Consider the following 22,504-nt stretch of genomic DNA (forward strand, 5'->3'; position numbering starts at 1 on the left):
TCAATAATTGCCTGTTTATCACATAACATGGGATGTTTTTAAGAATCATATTTTTGCCAATTACTATACTCCTTTTTATTCAAATTAAACTATGCAGACAGCTGTAGAAGTATTTCAAGATCAGCGCATATAACATGCTATTTTTGGCAATACTCAGCCTGCTTTCTCTTCTACTTCTTGCTCTCCTCCTCTCTCCACAGTTCCATTTATTTCTTCAACAAAACAGAATAATGTTCACAGTGGTGTKTCTCAGCAACTCTGCAGCCTGTGGAAAGTGTGGGCAGTCTCCATATCCAGCATCCTGGAAAATGTGCGTTCCCTTGAAGAAGTGATCTGCTGAAAGTGCACACTTAGAAGATTTTTCCAACCTGCCTTGCTGCACTGCTCGAAAGCCCTGAAATGTCTAGTCTCTAATAGTCCTTGGAATTAGGATTTCTTCTGCCGAGGAGGCACTAGCTGCTGCGGTAATCCGAGGAACGCCAAAGAGCAAGGACACTTAAGATGGCTCTGAGCGTTTTATATGCAGTGTGGGGCATGTTACTGGAAGTGGCAATAGCGTTTGGTCCAGTACCAAGGATCACTTGGGAACACAGAGGTAAGAAGAGGAACTTTAACAGTGTCTTGTATGTCATTCCATGGTGCCTGCATTTCTGTGTGGTTCAAAGCTTGTTGCAGCCACATGCTCTGCCAACCTGCTTGCTGAAAGTTGGGTCGGTTGTTGCTGGTTTTGCTCAACTCCTAAGGTGCTTAGGACTAGAATATTCAAAAGTGACTTGGGCGCTCAGTTACAGCTTGAGATACTTCAAATCGTTCCGAAAAACTGATTTTTTTTAAAAGAGGAATTTCAAATTGGACTTTCTCAGCTGATGGATCTTGAAATTGAAGTTTGCTCCAAGGGAAGAACACAACATATGTATTTTGTTTTAATTATGTTATTTTTACTTTCAGTCTGAACATGTAGCAAAATGTGTCTCTAGCTAATAATTCTTTGTGATTTTTTTCTTTTATTAAGACTGAGATGCAAGTATAGTGACACTAAATATTCCTGAGCACTAAAAAAAATTACCAAGTGGAGGAAAGATAAGCATTTGACCCTCTTCCAACTGTGTTATTCAATACTTAAAGTTGAAACAATCTAGCCTGCCTCTTTCTTTCTTTCTTTCTTTCTTTCTTTCTTTCTTTCTTTCTTTCTTTCTTTCTTTCACAGAAGATGACATTCCCTATGTTTTGATTTTTCAGCAAATATTCGTAACTTCTGTAATGCAGTTGGCAAAAGAAGACAAATGTAGCGCAGAGGAAGGAAAAGAGGATCAGATATTCCCTTTGGGTCCTGTTTGAAACTTTAGCCTGGGCCAGAACAGAGATCTAGAGCAAGGACTGTAAAGTAGCTACTTGCTCCTATTCGCGAATGTGTCTTTTTTTCTTTTTTCCCTCCACATGGCGCAGATTTTTTTTCTTTTTTAATTTTTAAAAGGTTTTGTCTTTTTCCCCTCCTTTTACCACTCATAGGAGTTAACAACCATTACTTATCCAAGTGTGCTGTGRCAGACCAGGTATATGGGCAGTATGAAGAAACAGTCTTAAGGAAAGATGTTAAATCCTGAAGAGTTGTACTGTGGGAAGAGATAAATGGAGATTAGGAATGTAATAACAATAAGCTGATTTATGAGATGGCTCTAGAAAATGTTTTTCCGGATTACTGCTGTATCAATAAATGAGATGCTGATATATTCTTTTTCAGAAAGAATGGTCTAGGCAAGGCTTGTAGTTCCTGCTTGGACTCCTTGATGGTCCTGTGTTGTATAATAGTTAAAATTTGGCAAGTTACTATTTAGTGGTAACACTGCTAGTGATGTAATTCACCACTGACCTTTATCCAGGTTACTCCAAATAGCTGGAATTTACTTTCATTCCTGCTATTTCTACCTGTCTCTGTCAGCTAAAGATTTTTTGCATTCAGACATGAGAAGCCTACTTTGAATAGCAGGGACAATTTAGTTCAGCGGAGGAGTGAACGTGTGGAGTTGTATGAGTTCATCCTTTTGGGAAAAATTTTCCTGCCAAGTGAAAGACTTCTAAACGACATCCTTGAAAATCTACTTTAAAATAAATGTTTCCAAAGTCTCCTAGTTGAAAATGTGCAATACCGAATATTAAAATTGGGAGCAATAATAGATTATTTTCTGCCTACATCTTTAAAAAACAAATTTAATTAATCTTGTGGTGGTTTCTTGCACAAAATACGGTCTCCCAAGCTTTCAGTACTTCTTCCACATTGGTTGTACACGCAGAAAAAATATTTCTGTATATTAATCATTTTGTATCATCTTTCTCCAAACCATTCTGTTCCAGCTTGTGTGCTTCCTTATTCGACTGTCATTTTCCCCCATGTCTCCCTGTTTCTCTTGTCTGCTTCCTCTTCATCTTGCTTTTCCCTCATGTTAGTTCTTTCTAACCCTGTGCATTTTATCTCCAATCTCCACTTCAAAATCGGCTTATTCACACACTATAAAGGGAACTTCTTAGCTTCTCTCTGTCTTCTTTCTATTGCGGTTATAAGTTGAAGTTTCTTTTGGTAAGGTAAAGGAATTTTTATGAGATTGGGGAAGGTGAAAGGAACATGGTAACTTTTTAAAATTTTCCACAGTCGGTGTATATGTTGAAGGGAGAAGGTAAGGAAAGAGCTGATAGTGCATGTGAAGTGTAAAATGGAAGGGCAGAAAAAAAGGAATTAATGTGTGGGGGAAAAAAAAAAGGAAGACATGAGTTACAGGGAATGACCACAGGAGGAAATGTTTAGGCATTTGCAATTGAACTGGCAAGTGGGGACTGAGGATTTTGATGCTGATGATGGCAGGTGCTGCTGCTGCTGAATCAGGCTCCTGAGAGGTCTCTCATCTGTCTTATGTGTTGTCTGTACTAAGCTTTGTTGCTTTCAAGATATCAAACGAATGTTAGACAGCTTAGAAAAATGACCCAGAAACTTGACCTGAAGCATTGTGTTTTCTTCATGCGGTGCTCTTTTCCTTTCATTTCAACAGAGGTCCAACTAATATATTTTCATGAATCAGAAGTGTCAAACTATTCAACCTTATTGTTAAGTGAAGACAAAGATGTCCTGTATGTAGGAGCCAGAGAAGTGATCTTTGCATTAAACTCGGTGAATATTGCTGAAAAGCAGCATGAGGTGGGTATACATTTAAATACACTATGCTTCATTTAAAGATCATAATACAAAATCTGACTTCTTTTTCTGATATCAGTAGCACTGTGTTTTAAATATTGAGTACCTAACAGAGAAGGTACTCTGCGGGTGTGTCCTAGTTGTGTGTTATTTCTAGAAGACAGTTTGAAGCATAACATGCCATCAAATGAGAGGAAGAAATGAGAAATCAGGAAAGACGCAAGTCGTTATAAGTCTTTTAAGGCATTTTCTTTTTGAGGGCAGGATGCTGGACTGGGGGGACCTTTGGTATAATCCAGTATGGTGGTTCTTAGGTGTATTTTTATTATTGGGAGTGGGCCATCGCCCATTAATCTAAATTGGAAAGAAATATAATCTGAAATGGAAGCAAAGTTGGAGTTATGCTCAGTAGTGGAGGACTCCTGTCCCTACAACCCAGGAGCGGCAGGCTGCAGATGTACATTATATGTGATAAGATCCCTGTCCTTTAGGTTTCAGTTTCTGCTTTATGTCTCTAGATGTGTCCGCACAGCAAGCTGCAGTGCGGAGAGATCTGATCCAGTTTGTTCAAAGTTAGCTCAGTTGCCAGAAGCGCTTTGGATGTGCTGGCACTGGCTTCTCGGGGTAGCTTAGTCCATGCAGAAGTCTGCTAACAAGGTTATATTGCTTTGAGTCCTCCTCGAACTCCTGTTTCTCCCTGCTTTGGCAGCACAGGCAGATGCTCAGAGACACGGCACAGAATCCCACCCAGAAGGTTTTGGGAAGATGCTCTTTTTTTTTTTTTTTGAACAAAATGTTCGGGGTTGATGATAGGGAATTTCACCAGCATATAAAAATAGTTTCCAATTATGAATGCATATAACTATCAGAGCTGTAGTCCTACATATAATAATGTCCAATATGTTTCCTTTGTTGTGTTTTTTTGTTTGTTTGTTTTTCTCCAGTGTAAATGAAATTGAGAAGTACTTAAAACAGTTACAGTTGTATTTCTCTAATGTATGTGCTCATGGAGAACTTCATTAGCAAACTGAGGGGAAACATGATGATGAACCCTGAAAGATAATRGCAGTGGTTCAGAGCTCCCTTAATGCAGACGGATTTGGAAGTGTGGCCTCCCCAGAGGGGGAATGGCTTTGAATCTTTGAAAGTTGCCTGCAAAATGACTTGCATTTGCAGCCGATAGTCTTCACAGAATTATCCATTCTGTGACAGATAATTGCATAAGCAAGGTCTGAAAATCTTGTAATTAAATTAGAAGTGCTTTGAATTTGCCTTTTTGTTGCTTGTTTTTCCCTTAGTTACACTGGAAGGTCACTGAAGATAAAAGAACTAAATGCGCCGTCAAGGGCAAATCAGAACAGGTATGTTCACTGAACTTTGAAAAAGATATTATACATCTCACTTTAAGAGAAATGGTGTTAGTAGAAGAACAGTTCTGACTGTTTGAAATTAAGAATTTCAGATAGTCACTATAATTCTTTAATTAAGCTGAGTTTTAGAAGCTGTGGCATGCTTAGGTTTTTTTGTTTTTAATTTCTAGTTCAGTGTTTCTTCCTGGTGAATCTTTGTTTAAAAAAAAAAAAAAAGAATCTGAACACACCCTTATATTTAAGGCTAATAGTCTAACTTTTTCTATTAAGCTGATAAACCTAGATTACTGGCACTGCCATAATTGGTAGCAATAGTGTTTTGTTATTACAATAATTCCTCCCCAGCATTTGATTTTACAAAATGACCCATAATTGTGTTTGCTCTGCTTTAAGGTGTAGGTTTTTTTAGGCCAGTGTTTTCTCACTAGTGATGTTTTACATCAGTAATTTATATCCTTATCATGATGCTCAGCAACGTGCTCCTTGCAGGAGCTCGGTGCTGGTTTGGCCGCTCGAGCCGTTGTCCAGCACCGGGGGAGCCAGCTCCGCTCCCGGCTCGGCAGCATGGGCAGCTCCCCGGCTTCCCTCAGTCTTTCTGGGAAGCGCAGGGCGGCTGGCGTGCAGGCTGGTTTGTTCATGTGCCCTTTCTGTGAAGAACATTTATTTAAGGTTTTTGACTATATGTGGCTCTACCTTTTCTCTTATCTCGAGCAACACCAGACAGTATAACAATAAGGTGAGGTGAAGGCTTACTTAGCAAGATTGATTGCAGGCTTGAAAATGGGAGATTGCAAGCACCACAGATAGAAAAAGCAGTTCTGTTCTGCGCTTTGCGGGATTTGACATCAGCACCGCTGTGCCTGAAGTTGCTTTGGTGTGTGCTGGTTACAAAAGCCCAGGTATGACCAAAGCTGGCAGAGGTCCTGCATTCGTGGGGGCTGCTGGAGATCGGAGCCATCATTCCCCACCTTAGCTCAATGTCCTGCTTTCTCTTGGCCTGCGAACCATCAAGGCCGCTTACCTACCTAAAGCAAGATGTGGTGGGCATTTAAGGGCCATTTCCCCTCTGCCTGACTCTTCTTAATGCAGCCTTAGCATGTCCTTTGTGTGCTCCAGGTTCAGCTGGGGTTGCTAGTAATAAGGCTCATACATGGTCCTAATGAGTAGTATATGAGATGAGAATTTCTTTCTCGCACAAATGTGCACACACACACTTTAGCAGACACTGTAATCTTTGCCAGTGCTTTATAGAGATTAATGTTGATAATTACACTGGATGCAAACCCAGTAAACAAGTACTTTGCTTGAGTATAGCCAGAGCTGCAAACTCTTCTCCCTTTTTTTTCTGCCCCCCATGTGCAAGTGCTGCTGAATCACACTTACTTCAAGCCATGTTTTTCCCCACTGTACTCTTAATCTTTTAATAGTAATTTTTATACTGTAGCCGTAATGTTTTGCATGGTGCAGTAGTTTCACAAGCATTAAGGTGTTAAGCTGCTGCTGCTGCTGACACTTCTTACACTAAAATGAGTCGTCCTCTCCCCCTCCGGTGTGCCCTACCCTGTTTAGTGCCAGCAGAAGCAGTTATGCAGCTGTTCAAGGAATCTGGCAGAAAACTGGGCTTTTTTTCTTCTTCCTCAGTTTTCTGCCATGTCTGACCCACCATACAGTCACACAAATACATGGTTTTAGCTCATAAGAACAAAGAATAAGGACAGTGTTTAAGCTTGCTTAAGTAGTTTTTTGGACCTGCAGTGGTGGTGGTATCTGGCTGCGTACCAACAGGAATTAAGGGGTGCTGGTGACTCTGGGTTTTCCTCTGTAAGTAGATGTTTTGAATTGTTTTTCTTGATTGTTATACTGAATATTTATGGCTTCCTTAATATTCAAGGCTTTGCTCAAACTCCTTGTTCAATTTCAAAGCCAAAGGAATTAATATGTTTTCTTGGGTGAAAGAACAGTTGATATCAAGGACTGAAAAAACTCGACATATAAAAGTGACAAAGCTTTATTGAGAATTTAATAGTCTTTAAGATTTTTCTCTTAAGTGGTAGTAAAGGTTGTGTCTTATTGTTTCATCCAGGCTTGCAAGAGGTGGCAAAGTCTAAAACTTACTCCATCTTTAGCTAGTCGTTCTCATGGATTWGATTAGTCTTTGGCGCTTGTGCTTTCATGCAGCAGTTTGGGATTTGCCCTTCTAAGTGCATTGGCCTTCTGATATGCCACCCTGATAGTCATACTGAGACAGCGGTGCACTGGTGACTGCGGGAAGCTAGGAGCTGCAGGACTGCGTATGACTGCATCTCAGGTGGCTGTGTCTCAGAGATGATGGTATCATCCAGCGTTATGTCTCTCAAGCTCTGGAAGTACTCGTGCAGTGTGGCATGAGTAGCAGTGACAGAAGAGTCCATACTACAACTTTAATTGGTTATTTGTGTTGGAATGTGGAAGTTGTGGTTTATCAGACTGGTCCTTTTTTCGTCCTCTTTTGCAGACAGAGTGTCGTAATTACGTGCGTGTCTTGCAACAGCTGAATGAGACTTTCCTCTATGTGTGTGGAACTAATGCGTTTCAGCCAACCTGTGATTATCTGGTAAGAATGTACATGCGTTTTGTCCCAGTAATAACTTTAAGTTAAAAGCAGCTYGTGTAAACAATGAGTTAATCTCTGTTCCCAAAGACTATTGCAATTTTAGTGCCAGTCGTATACTTTGAAGCATTTATGATATTGTCTCTCTGTAACAGTAGAAAATGGAATTACACTTTAGTGTTCCCTTTTCAAAGCTTTTAATGAATTATTGATTTGCCTTGGTTAACTTTTTCTTAGCTTTCATAACGCTCTGTGTATTCTACATTAGCTGAAAAATAGTTTCTCAGACTGAAATGACATTCTTTGTGACTTCCATCCACTCCTGACTCTCCCTGAAATTATTCAAATTCCTGTCTCTGCTTGTCTTGTCCCTGCTGCTGGCTATGCCATAGCTCCATAATGCCGAATGCTTCAGGATGAAGCCTTGGATCAAAATCAAAACTCCAGTTTCGTGTTGCTGATTCCATTAGCGTTCTCCCCAATGTGGATCTTGCATGATTCTGAAGTGCAGAAATCTTGTAATTTTGCTTGACTTTGTTCTTTCTCGTCTYCTCTGCCTGTAAGTCTGTCTGCCATCTCCTCTGCAGCATCGCCAGAATTCATTGTCCTTAGCCTCTTCTCTCTTTACTATACAGTAACAGTTGATCATTTCCCCAGTTTTGTTGCTGCTATTCTCGGTCATCTTCCTGATCCTTATTCTGTCAATCTTTAAGGGGTTTGTACGGTAGTAGCTAAAGTACTCTGCTGCTATTTAAAATGTAGGTGGATTATACCCCATTTCACAAATTTAACATCTTCCTACAGATTGCTAAATCCACTTCAGAATGCCTTCCTGATTTCTAAAACTCTCCCTTTTTGTGCCATCTAATTTAATAATTGCCTGCTTTTCTTATCCATCAGTTGACTCCTCTGCCTTTCCTGTTGTTGGGCTTTCTGGGTGTTCTTACTTAAGGTCTCCCCCTCTATCTGGCTTTATCTCTTTGTCTTCTGTTCTTTTCTGCTCCTGCCCTCCCAAATCATAGAATCATGTTTCCTCTGTCTTTTGGACTTGAAAAGATTCTTTGAAAATGCATATGCCTTTTACAATCTTTCAAAACATGTATTTGATGCTGAAAGTTGATGGAATTGTCTGTTATTTAGCATTGGCTTTTCAATTATTCACTCACCTGGCATGTGCAAAGATAAAAAAATAAAATAAAAACTATTGCTTTCTGGTTTTCAATGTAATTTTTTTGCAGAATTTAATTTCATTTGAGCTTGGAGGTAAAAATGAAGATGGTAAAGGTAGATGTCCATTTGATCCTGCTCAAAGCTACACATCTGTTATGGTTGGTAAGTTCAGACTTTGCATAGCTCATCATTACATACAAGCATACAGTCCTCTCCTCCGTCTTTCTGCAGTCCCTCTCAAGATGCTAGATTTGGTCCCCTCTTTAAATCTTTAGCATGTATCTAGGCAGACATTGAAATACTTGTGTAGTCAGCTTTAAGTTCAAAGGAGAACTTATAATTCTTGGCCGTTTCAGAAGTAATGTTTAAAATAGTTTAAACTATCTTAGGTGTTTAACATGTTTAATCTGGGTAGTCTAAATGTGTTGATATATTCATTCACCATGTACTTTGGTTGCCTCTATAGTGTCAATTACTGTCATTTCAGTAAATCTGACCAGTGGAATTTTTAGAGGTCCTGAAGACACCTCCATGAAACAGAATAGGGAAGTGAGATATTTCCTGCAAATGTATTACTGCAAGGTTAAACACCACCAAATCTTGATTTGGCGAAACCCGAGTTCATGGCTGTGTCATGGTGTCGTAAGATCATAAAAGACGAGTTTAAAGTAACACAAAATGGGAAATGAAAAAGAAAAGAACACACTCATTGCATTGTCATCTAAATTCTTAAAAATTTAATTTCAGTCATGTTGGCCTAGAGGAGGGGGAAAAATAATTATATTCCAAAACTTCCATGGTGTTTAGGTGATTTGCATTTTCATGCATAAACTGCAGGTTTATATATTAAATGTTGAAGTACCACAAGAACAGTGGTGCTGACCTTTGTTCGTTGTTTGCGTTAGAGCAATAATAAACCAAATGTAAAGTGTTAACTTTAAAAACAGCAGAGATAAACATGTAAGTATGTCTGGGGCAATTCAGAGGAAATCCTTGTTTATCTTTTCTTATGGGAAATTTAAGCTAACATATTCTCTTGAAATATTTATGTACCTTTTTTGGTATTCAGTGCATAAGACAGTCTAAAATATTTGTTTTTGTGTTAAAGATGAGGAGCTTTATTCTGGGACTTCTTACAATTTCTTGGGAAGTGAACCTATTATTTCACGAAACTCTCATCAGAGTCCTTTGAGAACAGAATATGCAATACCTTGGCTTAATGGTAAGTGGGCGTGAGAACAGGCCAAAACAAATCATTCTTCCTTCTTCAGAATTACAGTTTCAGACAAAGAATTTAAGTTTCTTATCAGAAGTAAKGGACAGTTGCCCAATATCTCAAAGATAATGGATTTTGTTCTACTGGTATACATTGACCTCTAAGTGTGCCTACAAGAGATTTAATTTTGAAAATTCAGGACTTTTATCAGCACTGACGATGAAAACAGGTTAGAGACATACAGACTTTGACTTGATGATAAAGGGCTGCAGTTTATTTTGTATTCACTCATTCATCTTAGCTGTATTATGATATAGCTTGGCAGTAAGGAGGAGAACGTTTTTTGCCTAACATATATATTTTCAAATTGAGCTGAACATGGTTAGCGATTGTCTCAGTTCCTGAATTTCAAAATTCACCGAGTTTCATGAATGCTCAAAGGTTTGTTGGTTTTCTACCAAAGAGGACAAAAATCATGAAGTTAGCATGTTCCAAAAATTGTTTTATGGCCAAAAGCTACAGCATACTGAGTTTCATAATGTATTTTGTAATGCTATTGTCATTTTTAGGGTTTCAGTTAATAGCACGGATTTTAAGCAGCTGGTACTGTGCATGCCCACTTTAAAGAAATTTGCTTTTGCAAGAGAAGGATGAATTAAATCTTAAGTAAATTTTTATGTTCTGATTTTATGTATGAGGGTTTGATGACAAGAATATGATTATGTGCGTTTGAAAGCCAGCAGGACTTAGGAGTGTGGTTAGTGGGGGGGTTTTCAGGGCTGTGCAGACTCTGTAAGAGGGTTGACTCAACCACTAGCTTTGCAGGTGTTGCTAGCTGGCCAACCCTGATAAATTATTGCTTGTAGGTCTCAGCTAATTCTGTCATCAAAGATGAACGAACCAGAATATACTGTTTCCCTTCTCTAAGTTTGTGTTTTTTCTAGGGGACATCTTGGTTTTTGATTAGAGAGGGGAGAGGCAGGCAAGGGACGATACCTATCCAGACATATCAGAAAATCACTCTTGAGTGTGGGCTGAAAAATATGAAGTAATGAGATATCAGACCTTAGAGATCTCTCAGATCTCTAAGTCGGTTTGTGTTTCAGTGCAAATGTTTCACATAGTTTTTCTCACCAGTATTTCTGGGTTTTAGCAGTGATATTGATGGGCTCAACAACAAGCTGCGTAGGCAGGTCACCAGCTGGAGAGCAGTTAAATGCAATGGGAGGTTTGGAAGAAAGAGGACTCCTAGAGAATCTTAGAGAGAATTAAATTTGAAGAGTCGTATCTAATACAAAATCCTTTTCTTTATTTGTATCCTTAGAGCCCAATTTTGTTTTTACTGATGTGATTAGAGCGGATCAAAACAGCACAGATGGAGAAGATGACAAGATATACTTCTTTTTCACCGAGGTGTCTGTGGAGTATGAGTTTGTTGGAAAGCTGCTGATTCCGAGAATAGCTAGAGTGTGTAAGGTGGGACATAGTTCTGTTTCCTTTACTAACTCCAGTAAATGTTTCTAAGAGTAAAAACACTAATTACTGTGGACTTTGTGTGTGCAATTTAAGTGGAAACGGTCAAGCCTGTTCTTAGCGAATCAGCAATTTTAGTCAGTTCTTCATAACTCAAAGTCTAGCTGACAATTTGGGAGCAAATACTTGTTTTAATGCTTGTTAAGTGTTGCGATTTCAGTACATCTCATTAGTAAAGTAATAAGTAACTATAAGTAATAATGTAAAAATAAAGAAATGTCTCCCTTTTTAATTTTTTTATTTTATTGTTTGTGCTATTGTAAGTTTAAGTACAAACCCCTGAAAAAAGTGGGAGTTTCATTGGAGCTGAACAGATAGGATGTTTGCCAAGAATTCAAGTTATTTTCAAGTAGCTGCAGACAAACAAAACTACTTTCCCCTGTAGACAGAGCTGGTTCTTGACTGCAGTGTAGCAGATGGGACTTCCATGACGCTATTGTAGTTACCATCGCATCAAAGAAAACAGTCACCAGCAGCCTGATTCTGTCACACTTAGTGTTTAAACTTCAATATCTGAGGCTGAGTCAAGTATGTACTCAGGAGGGTTGGTTAAAAATCTTCTGATGAAAGAGCTTTTTCCAGTAGAAAACGTTGATTCAACAAAAACCTTTGAACTGGAATGTATCAATTTCCTCAGTGTTTTTTTTTTCAACAGGAAACTTATCTAGCTATTTCATTTTGATGAGGTTGAAATGTTTTATTTTGACTTTGCTGTTTTATATTTAAACATGAAAGTCAAAACATCAATAACAAGTTAGTGCCCTTGAGATTTCCATTAAATAAGCAGCTGGAGGCAGGTTTACATGGAGCTTATTAATATGGCCCTCTGCCCACTAACAGCTTGTGCATGCTTTAAAATGGGAGTATTGTAGAATATGAGAGTGTTTCATTGCTACTGCCTGTTTAAACAGAAATTAATGGCAGATTGCAAAACTATGGGCATTTATACGTAGTTTTTTGAAATTTTGCAGATTCCTCTCAATATTTTGGATAGCAATATTGGATAACAAACAGGAAATATATTTTTTTTGTTCAAATATGTCTGCTTTTGAAAAGAAGTAACACAGCTGCCGCTTGACARTCAAGTATTTTGAAACATTTGTAGTCAATATATCTTGTTTTTCCTTAAGCCTTAATCTAGCAAATCCTTGATAAAGGGAGTAACTGCTTGCAGGAGTAGGCCGCCATGTGCATTTCTTCTGATGAAACTATGCAAGCTAAGTGTGTATTGCAGCATCAGCATTTAAATTATTAATGCTTAGATGTCACAGAATGGATACAAAGTTGTTTGTCCCTTTTAAGGGACAAGCATAATACCTCTGTGCTTATTTTAATTGCTCTAATGAGCATACTTTTTTATGAACATTCAATTTACCAAGTGTTTCTAAGGTGCAGTTCATGCATAAGTCTTATGTCTCACCTTACCTCCATGTGTTGAGAGAAACCATTATGTATTATTTTTCTTAAATCAAAACACTTTCCTGTGACTTCCTTACTTTTCTGCCTGTGAATATGTTAACGTTTCTTGATGTTGGTGTAGATTAAACGTGAGAGAATATCAGGGGTTCAGTAGTCCTATGCTGTGTGCCAGTGGTTCTTGAAAGAAAAAAAACGCAGTCTAATCCCTCTCTCCCCTTTTCTTCTTTTCTCTCAAAAGAGGGACCAAGGAGGATTAAGGACTTTGCAGAAAAAATGGACTTCCTTTCTCAAGGCCAGATTGATTTGTACCATACCTGATAAGAATTTAATCTTCAATATTATCAATGATGTTTTTATTCTGAAGTCTCCAAGTCTGAAGGAACCAGTGATCTATGGAGTTTTCACCCCACAACTGTAAGTGTGATACAGCCTTTCCTGGATGAGTACATTCATCTCGGTTGGTTGCTGCAACAAGTAGTGAATACTCTGGTGATAATTTTTCTTTCTTTCTGTACTTTTAGGAATAATGTGGGTCTGTCAGCAGTGTGTGCCTACAATCTGTCTACTGTAGAAGAAGTTTTCTCAAAAGGAAAATATATGCAGAGCGCTACGGTAGAACAGTCTCATACAAAATGGGTACGCTACAACGGGGAAATTCCCAATCCTCGACCTGGGGCGGTAAGTTTGTATAACCTTGAATCTGATAGCTGGTGTTTTGTTATGCTCAAGAGTGAAGAAACTAGAAAAAAATAGATAATTTACTAATTATAAGTATTAGTAACTTTAGTAATATTGGTTTGTGTAATATTAGTTTGCCCTAATCTGGATACTTCTGTTGTAAAGACTTCTGAGAAAATTGCTTTAAGTGGTTTATCCTGAAGTTTCTATCTGGAAATCATTTGGAGGTTTTTTTTGGTTGGTTGGTTGGATTTTTTTTGTTATTTGCAGTTTTCATATTCTCATTATTTCATTACTAATTTTCTAGTGATGAAATAGATGTTGGTATACATTTGATATCACCAAAGACCAGGGGAGCAAAAGTGTAGCAATCCTTGCATTATCTTCCTAGTTTCAGCAGGTTTAGCCATTGTAGTGCTTTGCTTTACAAACTAAAATGTTCGTCATGCTGGGCCATTTCCACACTTTTTTTTTTTTAAACTTTCTCATGTTTCTGCAGTCATTTTGTTGCTATTGCTTGAGGAAGGTGACAGAAAAAAAGAAAATACATGTACCTGCTGTTAAATTGTCTCCATTGTGTACAAGCAAATGGCATAATTTGGTTGTCTTTTTTTGCCAGTGTATAAACAACAAAGCCGGAGCATCAAGCTACATGAGTTCTCTGAATTTACCAGACAAAACATTGCAGTTTGTTAAAGATCACCCTCTAATGGATGATTCAGTGACCCCGATGGGAGACAGACCCCGACTAGTAAAACGAGATGTGAAGTACACCCAGATTGTAGTAGACAGAGTCAGAGCACTCAATGGTACCATATATGATGTTATGTTCATCAGTACAGGTGAGTTTTTCAAAACGCTTTGTTTTGATGATGCAGTGGTTATTTAGGATGAAATGTGCTGTGAGAGGAATCAGACGTTTCCAAATTTGCAGTGCCTTTACACCAGCTAGTATATTCTTCTTAAAAGTGAGAGGCCATGGCAAGTAAGTGGAGGATCTTGCACGATTTGAAGAACTACTGCAAGAAAGAGAACTGCAGAACTGCAAAAACTGCAGCAAAAATGTAAATCAAAATAAGTCATTTGTTGTACTGAAACAACATTTCTTGCTCAGTTCCTTATGATGGCAGATATAATGGTTGCCATTGGCACAGAATTATGTGAAGTCTTCTGTTAAACAGCAAGCAGATTATTGAGACAAATTATAGCAAGTGTGCAACTTTTTCTTGCCTTTTTATTATAAGGCTCTTAGTGAAGTATTTCAGTTTGTAATTTCAGATCAAGGAGCCCTGCACAAAGCTATCAGCTGTGAAAATGGAATGCATATTGTTGAAGAAACACAGCTTTTCCCAAACTTTGAGCCAGTCCAAACTCTCTTGCTTTCATCGAAAAAAGTAAGTACTGTAAGCATGCATCTCCTTTTGCTCTTCCACAAGACTTTAAGGATTTATATTTAACTTTGGCATGATAAGAGACCATCACTATGAAAAACAAGGCCGTATCTGTAACTTCTCACGCAGTGGCAATATTGGAGACTACCTGATAGGTAGTAGGTAGGTGGCAAGCTTCTGAAGCTCTAGATATGGGCAAGGTGGGGTAAGCTCAGGTGTGCTGGTCTTCAACTCTGATCCCTAGTACAGGAGCTAAAAGCCGTGATGTGTTTAAAGGTACCAGTTTTTAGATGGGGGTAGTGTAAAAATCCTGACCCCTTGTGGTCATTACAAATCCATGAAGAAAAATCCTCAGGAATGTAATAGATTTGTATATTTTTCTGAGGAAATTAACCTAAGAAGAGAGCAGTCTGTCTAGCAGAAAGACTCGTTGTCTCAGATTGTATAAATGATTGATGGATTTTTAATTGTTTAAAYGCCACAGGTTTTGTCATGATAGTAGGCACGTTAGCGTCACCGTTGGGTGTTATGTGCCAGCCAGGATCTCTCATTACACTCTGCTTTCCAGATGCAATTCCAACTGCAGCTCCAACTGGAAAATACTTGCTTTTCTGCGGGCTCAAAACTCAGTGATTGTTCTGCAGTACTAAACAATTGCTGGGTTTAATCTCAGAGTGATTTTGTGGCAGTGGGAGGATAATCACTGTGTGTACTGTGAATGCTGGTTAGCCTTCTGCTCCTGGTTGGTTATTCAGACTTGTAGATTCGTAAATATCCCTGATAATATTGCCATAAACAATGTTTTTTCAGTATCAGACCCCTCAGTTGGTGAAACTTTTGGGCTTCTTGAGGAAAGAATGATCTTATTTATCTATTTATTTATTTATTTGTTTATATTTTATTTATTTATTTTGAAGGGGCTAGTAGTGATACTGACATTCAGTGAATACCTAGTGATCGATAATTGCTCTGCAGTTAGCGATTTAGGAATACTGCTAAGGTATCTCAAAAGCAGCGCTTATTTTTGTGTGATATTTAACAAACTGTGTGTGCCAACATGATCAACTCTACGGAAAAGAGCTTTATGCTGTTGTATACTCGATAGCGCTCTCATGTTCACAATAGAGCGAAATATCATGAAGACAGAGTATACTTTTGATAGGTGAATGAGCAGTGTGATATAGACTTCCATGTTTATGGATTTCAGTAAAAATGTGTTATTTGTATGTATGCATTGGTATGTATGATGCAATTTTCAACCACTATGTGGCTGAAATTCTGAAAGTAAGTGTACTAGAAAGATAGGACAGTTCTTGTCTTCATTGTGTTTGAATTTATTTAATGACATGAGCATGTATTTAAGAAATATTACTTCAAAAAATAACGTGATGAACTTTTCCTTTTCTCCATTCTACTGTTGTATGGGATGTAATTTATATTACAACTTATATTAAAACACGTTTCTTAAATATGCAAACATCCTAATATTCTTAAAGTAATTAACTTTACCACAGATATGATTGAAATTTAATACACAGCAATTTTCTTTGCTTACTGGCAGTTATTTTGCTTATTTCTTTCAGTCTTCTTTTACAATATTTCTTAGTTCTCTCTTTTCCCCAAATGTTACTTTGCTCTCCTTTAATTACATAGATTTTGCTGTAAGTAGACATGTATGTTGTGCATTCAACATCCGCGGCATCTTTTTTTGGTTTTGTCTTTTAAATGATAGTGCTTTGTTTGGCTTCCTTTCAAGCTTGTATACAAGGACATAAAGGGCAAGGGATTTATCAGCCTTATCAGTGAGAAAAAGGATTGTGAATGTTGACTTGATAATCTCTTATTATGACTATATATATATTTATAAATGCTCTCGGGACTCCTCTGCTTTATCTGGAAGGAATGCTTCCAGTGATTTGTTTTGACTGGAGGTTTCAGCATCTGCCCTGTGATAGAAAATAAGAATAGATAACCCTTCTAATAAATACTTTAATGCCCATTCTCTTAATTATGGGTAAATCCCACGATCCTTCTTATACTGGCTTAATTATGATGCCTTTATTTTTGGAAGGGATAGATGTTACAGCCTCGTACCAAACACACATCATCTAGCAATTTTGGCACACACTTGATAGTTGAGACTAGTGCAGAAATGCTGGCACCGAATTTTTTATCTCTGAATCCGAGTGCCAAGTTCTTGCTTACTCAAGTATAACCCTCTAAAAGAGGCTAATGTGAACGGAGCATAGGGACACATAGGGAACCCATTACCTTTTTACAGAAAAAGAACTTTCAGAGCTTAGGATTTAAATATAACACTGCTTCTTGCAAGGCACCATGGACTAGTAGTGTTGTATCTTGAGCAAGTAAAAACTTCCATGTTGCCAGAGTAACCTCTGCAGCTGACACCTAACCCTGAAGCAAAGCAGTCTAGTATTCTCCCAAAAAACTGAGGTCCTGTTCAGTGATGAGGTACCTGGTGGTTGGGCTGGGGTGCCAGAATCATGAATGTTGTATTATTGTGGTACCAACCAAGCTGGGGTTATTTCTGCTTCCCAGCATGAAAGCACATGAAAGCTTTCCTCCTTGGACATCCAGTAAGCAATTACATGTAGTTACTACTGAAGTCCTTCTCAGAGCTGGTATGCGGATATGTTTAGCGGCATCCCATAGTAGATCTGTTAACCACAACGGCCCTCTGGAGTAAGAGCCCTTTCTGAACATCTTCTCGCTGCAGTAGTCTCCGGGCCTTCCTCCATACCTCGTCTCAAGGATGGTAGTCGGATGAGCCTGCAGTCAATCCTGATAACTCCCGTTTGGCTGAAAGATTTGTCTGAGTTTTTGAAATTGGCTCCTCAGCTCTCCTTGTGTTTTCTGCACTCCCTGGACATAGCAGCTTGGTCCTCTACAGAGACAACCCATGCGCAGCATTGCCCTGTCAGCTTGTATGTTAGCTGTCAGAGCCTAGAGAGCTGGACGGCTCTCAGGGAAGCTTTCTGACAGAGTGGATAGCTAAAGATAGCCTAAGTTAGGTCTTAAGATCAAAGACTGCATTTGAATGTATGCCACTGACAGCTGGTTCTATTTCAAAGCCCATATCCAGCAGTGCCAGCTTTTTCTTTTTTTGATCCAGTTACATCTTGCTATGTTTTCTAGTGTCCAGAGTTCCTTGAAAGTCCTCTGCGCTCTTCCATGGGTTTGAGGGACCCAACTTGACTCATGCTTGATCTTGTAATCTGCCTCGAGAGGCTGCTGTTAGTCAGAACGCTTCGTTCATTAGTTTACTCTTCAGCAGACTTGCTGGTGGTCATTGTATTAAGGAAGAAGACTGCTCTGAGTTTTTGTAGCAATACCTCCTTACATATCTCTGTGAAAACATGATAGTGAGCCCCAAAACATAAATTCAGTCCTAAAACAGCCTGTTAGTGATTTTCCTGAAACTGTTCTTGACTGTTCAGGACTGAAAGTCTGCACCTTGACTGTGAGATGTTTTATGAATCTTGCTTTTTACTAGCAAGCTTTGTTTGGATATCTGCCCATCACTTTGTGACCATGTTCATCCTGCCAAAGAATCAAGCCGCCTCGCTGCAAAGACGACCACTGAGTGCATTTCTACATACTGAGATCCGTACGGCTGCAGCCCAGGAAAAGCCACTCGGTGCTTGGATCCAACTTATTTGCCATGCCAACTGCTGGAGAATACTGATAAACTTGCTCAGTATTCTACTCAGGGTAAAATCAGCCCACTGCCAAGGTGGGGTGTGCTTTCTGGCTTTGTGTACACAGCCTCTCAAAAATACTAGAGGATGGGTCAGTGATGTTCTGGGGTTGCAGCGTGGGGATCTTTTCTGAGGCTTTGCATAATAAAGGATAAATTCAAAGTATACCTTGAGCCATCAGTTTCTACAGTCTCTGAGACAGATGAGTGAAATACGCAGCTGCTTGCGTTTTATGGCAAGGATGCTCAGAGTGAGTCTGGCCTTTTCCAGCAGTGCGTGGAGTGGGATTTGTTTGTAAACGGATCCCCAGTGGCTGTAGGTCAGGCAATCATTCCGTTTGTCCCCCCACCTTTTGCTAGGCATTACGCCAACATACTCGGTATTCTTCGGTAGAAAGCAGGCGGTTTCATTCTAATCTTGTAAAGCTGCCACTGATGGGGCTGTGGAGATGTAGCTGGTAGAGCTGGAGTAGGTTGTAGATATAGAAAAAGCCTTCCCTTTTCGGACGTGTCTGCGCACACAGATCTCTCCTTGTACAAAGATTGTCAGTGCGTTCATATTTTAGGAAAAATATAATAAAGCCACGTTTAGCCATTTGCTTTCCTTTCTTGTAGAGTGTAGTTATTTCAATTTTGTGTTTTTTGTCTTTTTCCATTTCCTGTATCGCTGACTATTTTCAAGAGCAGTTTCCTTTCCTTTATAAAATAAAGGCTAATCAAAACAAATGACTATTGCCCTCAAGTTCCAGTTTTTACAAACATACGGCTGTATCTTTTGCATCCATTTACTTTTAATAATTTTTAATTGCTTGATGAATTTAACATGATTGTTCTGCTTTCAGAAGGTGATTAGCTGTTCTTTTTTTTTTTTCTTTCTTTCTTTAGGGCAAAAGGTACCTCTATGCTGGTTCAAATTCTGGTGTGGTTCAGTCTCCTGTGGCATTCTGTGACAAGTACACCACTTGTGTGGACTGTGTTTTAGCAAGGGATCCCTACTGTGCTTGGAAACCCCTTGAAGCTTCCTGCGTCGATATTCTTCAAGAAAGTGAAATCAAAAGGTAATGGCAGCTTTGGTTTACCCTACAGTTAGAATAAGGAAGATCTCATTGGTACTGTCTATGTTCATTTACTAGGTCATGTAATACTGGAATACCCACAAATCTTTTTAAAAGTGGTTTTATCTTTGCAATATCAGTCTTGCTCCTTACTGATAACTGGTATTTTTTTTAACTGAATGTTTTCAAATACACACTTTTTCCTGTCCATTAATTTGCATCTTGCAAAAATGTCTGTTTACACTGTTTAGATAAGATAGGCCTCATGTAGTGTAGGGAGATGGGGAGGCTGTAGGAAGTAGGATTTGAGGTTGTAATACTCTTGGCTTCTTTTTACAGGGACTGGATTCAGAACATAGGTGGAGATGCTTCTTCTTGTTCTGGTAAGTTATGGCCTTTGAAAAGCYATTTCCCATATCTAAGTGCAATCGTGAAAGGGTTCTATTTCATTTAGCTTGGTTTTCTGTGTTTATCTTGATACACATTTATATTTTACTAGGTATGAAATCCTGCTTTTTAATATTTGAGTATCTGTACAGCCTGCATATTGTCTGAAAATGTCTGTATTTGTATACATTTCAGTAGCGCACAAACTTCTGACATGAACTGGGGCACCTCAGCAGCGGCTTGCAAATGAAAGCAATATTTACCATGAGTACTTCTAGCACAGAGACCTGTGTCTTTGTGATATATCATTTGAGATTCTGCTGTTAGCCTTGATAAGTGCTTGATTTTTGTTGTGGGATCAGATGAAATGATCCTCAGAAAAGCTGTTTTTATGATGAAGTGAAGGGGGCAGGGGGGTTAAGAACATCATACAGAGCAGCTGAAATACCCTCCAGTGTGCTTTAAGGCAAGTAATCGCAGATCCTTTTTTCCTATAGTATGTATTGCTGCCACCAGATCAAGGAGGTCTTAAGGAGTAGTAGTGTTATAGGAGTTCTGTATTGCAGTAAACAAAGTTTTTAAGAGTTTGCTCTTAAGCAAAGCGTAGGTCACCATAGGAGTTTTTTGTGCTTGTTGGTTACTTTGTTAAGTTATCACACTGCATTCTGGGTGTGCTATAGGTGCTGATATTTTTAGAAGAGAGTTTGAGTTGAGAATGGCATTCTAAGTAACCGTGCTTTATTCAGTTCCCTTTTGGATAGTTTATAGTTACTGATCTACTTAAAATGCCCTAATTGCATGTCAACTGATACCACGTTCAGCATCTTGTTTCAAACATTGACTCATCTCAGATGCATACTCAGTTGTGGATTGACAAGGTCTCATCCTATTTCCCTACAAGTAGAGGCTGTTTTAAAGTTGGGAGTGTCCTATCTTTTAGTTTCTTTTGACATCTCGTACACAGATGTAGTTTAGGATTTCATTCAGGTTCTTGCACGCTGTCCTCTTGGTCTTGTGAGGTAATCGTAACGCTGTAATCTTTATGTTTCCGTTATGACTAGCACAGTCTCATGAAACTGTATGGATTAGTGCAAACAAAAATCACTGCTGATATTTTGCAAATTTATTTTGATGTTCCAGATAAAGTAAGAGAGAATTCTCTACAGCATACATTCAAGCATGGGAGCACAGCAGAACTCAAGTGTTCTCAAAAGTCCAATCTGGCACAGGTAGTCTGGAAGTTCAAGGATGACGTACTGAAAGTGGAGAGCCCCAAATACCGTCTGCTGGAAAAGGCACTGCTCATCTTCAATTTATCAGAGGGAGACAGTGGCGTTTATCAGTGTTTGTCAGAAGAAAAAGTGAAGAATAAGAAATTTTCTCAAGTGTTGGCTAAGCATGTTTTGGAACTGAAAAAAATCCAGCATGCTACGGTGGGCCCAACTGTGGCAGCTGCAATGACAGAAGGTAATAGGGATGTACGAAAAGTGTCAGCTGTATCCACTTCAGGGTCTACTGCTCAGACCTCGACCACTCAGATTATGCCAGTAACAACAGCAAGGCTAATAACAAAGCCCATTGGCCCTGTCCTAACAAGTGCAGCCTCCAACACAGAGATCTTCAATTTGATTCCTGATGCAGTCCCCGAAAAGACAATGTTCCTAAAGTCAAACGATAACTTCCTTTTAATGTTCCTCTTTTTGTTCTTTTTCATTCTCTTCCTGTGTCTGCTCTCCTACAACTGCTACAAAGGATATTTGCCAGGCCAGTGCTTGAAATTCCGCTCGGTTATGTTGCTTGGTAAGAAAAAAACAAAGTCAGATTTTTCCGATTGCGAGCAAAGTGTGAAAGAAACCCTGGTGGAGCAAGGCAGCGTCAGCCACCAGAATGGGGAGCAGCCGAAGCCGGCGCATGATACCGGGTATGAGACCGAGCCAGACTGTGGGAACGGGCAGGTCCAACCTGGCGAGCCACAGGCTTTCCGAGAAGTCAAGGACAAACCTTTCGATGTCAAATGTGAACTAAAATACGCCGACTCGGACGCAGAGGGTGACTGAAGGCAACCGTCTTCTGACTTAGTGACAAAATCAACTGTGGTACTTGCAGCTAACTATCGGAGCTGAGAGAGCGTGGGTGTGACAGCTGAGCCAGAGGAGCTTATATGTGCTTAAGCTATTCAGCAAGCCAATTTCCTTGCAAATCTCACCAGATTAGAAGAGCGGTGCTTTTGTCTGCAGATCATAGCATCTTGTATTGTACTGTCTTTTCTCCTTTTTTTTTTTTTTTTTTAAATGGCCAGTTTCAGATTCCCACTGGTTTGTTCCCCAGACTTTTTTTCAGAGTGCTTCGCTCTGGCGAATAGTTACTCGTTCTTCGACCCAATTCTTCCACTGAGTAAAAATAACTTTCTGATTCAGTTGGCTTTCAAAAGTATTTCAGTCTGCACATATTTTAGCTGCCATTAAAAAAAAAATAATCTAGTTTCATTTTAATTCCAAATTGGAAATTAAGTTTAGTTTATCAGATTGGTAAATTACAGACTTTTGTCCAGATTGGGACATTTTTTTTTTCTTTGCTTCTAGTGGTTATTTTTAGTTTGTGTGTTGGCACACTAGATCTCTTTTAGTTAAAGTTAATTTTTTTAACTGCTTTTAAAGTATCTTTTAGATTTTAATGTGTAAGGGGATAGGTTTGGCTTGATTTACATAAGACTCAGGGATAATCTTGTTTAAAGGCTTTTTTCTTTGATGCTTTTTAGAATCACAGAATCACAGAATGGTTGAGGTTGGAAGG

The 22,504-nt window shown here is 38.9% G+C and overlaps 1 protein-coding gene across 2 annotated transcripts; it reads left to right on the top strand.

The window, feature by feature from the left end:
* Positions 1 to 218: 218 nt before the first annotated feature.
* On the top strand, positions 219 to 22,471 carry SEMA4F (ssemaphorin 4F). Of its 2 annotated transcripts, XM_026091481.1 has the most exons (15): positions 219 to 595; positions 3,042 to 3,187; positions 4,483 to 4,545; positions 7,049 to 7,147; positions 8,383 to 8,476; positions 9,423 to 9,536; positions 10,855 to 11,006; positions 12,721 to 12,896; positions 13,004 to 13,160; positions 13,780 to 14,002; positions 14,439 to 14,554; positions 19,155 to 19,327; positions 19,664 to 19,707; positions 20,852 to 21,178; positions 21,464 to 21,911. In XM_026091481.1, exons 1-15 carry the CDS (start codon positions 502 to 504, stop codon positions 21,766 to 21,768), a joined length of 2,283 nt encoding a protein of 760 aa, XP_025947266.1. In that variant the 5' UTR covers positions 219 to 501; the 3' UTR covers positions 21,769 to 21,911. The 2 variants fall into 2 exon arrangements, with proteins under 2 accessions (XP_025947266.1, XP_025947265.1); XM_026091480.1 differs by having other exon boundaries at positions 20,852 to 22,471.
* Positions 22,472 to 22,504: the final 33 nt, after the last annotated feature.

The sequence above is a fragment of the Apteryx rowi genome, unplaced genomic scaffold (assembly GCF_003343035.1).
Source record: "Apteryx rowi isolate R43461 unplaced genomic scaffold, aptRow1 scaffold_904, whole genome shotgun sequence".
Lineage (NCBI taxonomy): Eukaryota > Metazoa > Chordata > Aves > Apterygiformes > Apterygidae > Apteryx > Apteryx rowi.

Coding starts and splice junctions, on each gene's coding strand:
- SEMA4F (XM_026091480.1), top strand. CDS start 502: ATGGCTCTGAGCGTTTTATATGCAGTGTGGGGCATGTTACTGGAAGTG. Junction 14,555..19,154: donor TCTTGCTTTCATCGAAAAAA/GTAAGTACTGTA, acceptor TTCTTTCTTTAG/GGCAAAAGGTACCTCTATGC. Junction 19,708..20,851: donor AGATGCTTCTTCTTGTTCTG/GTAAGTTATGGC, acceptor TTGATGTTCCAG/ATAAAGTAAGAGAGAATTCT.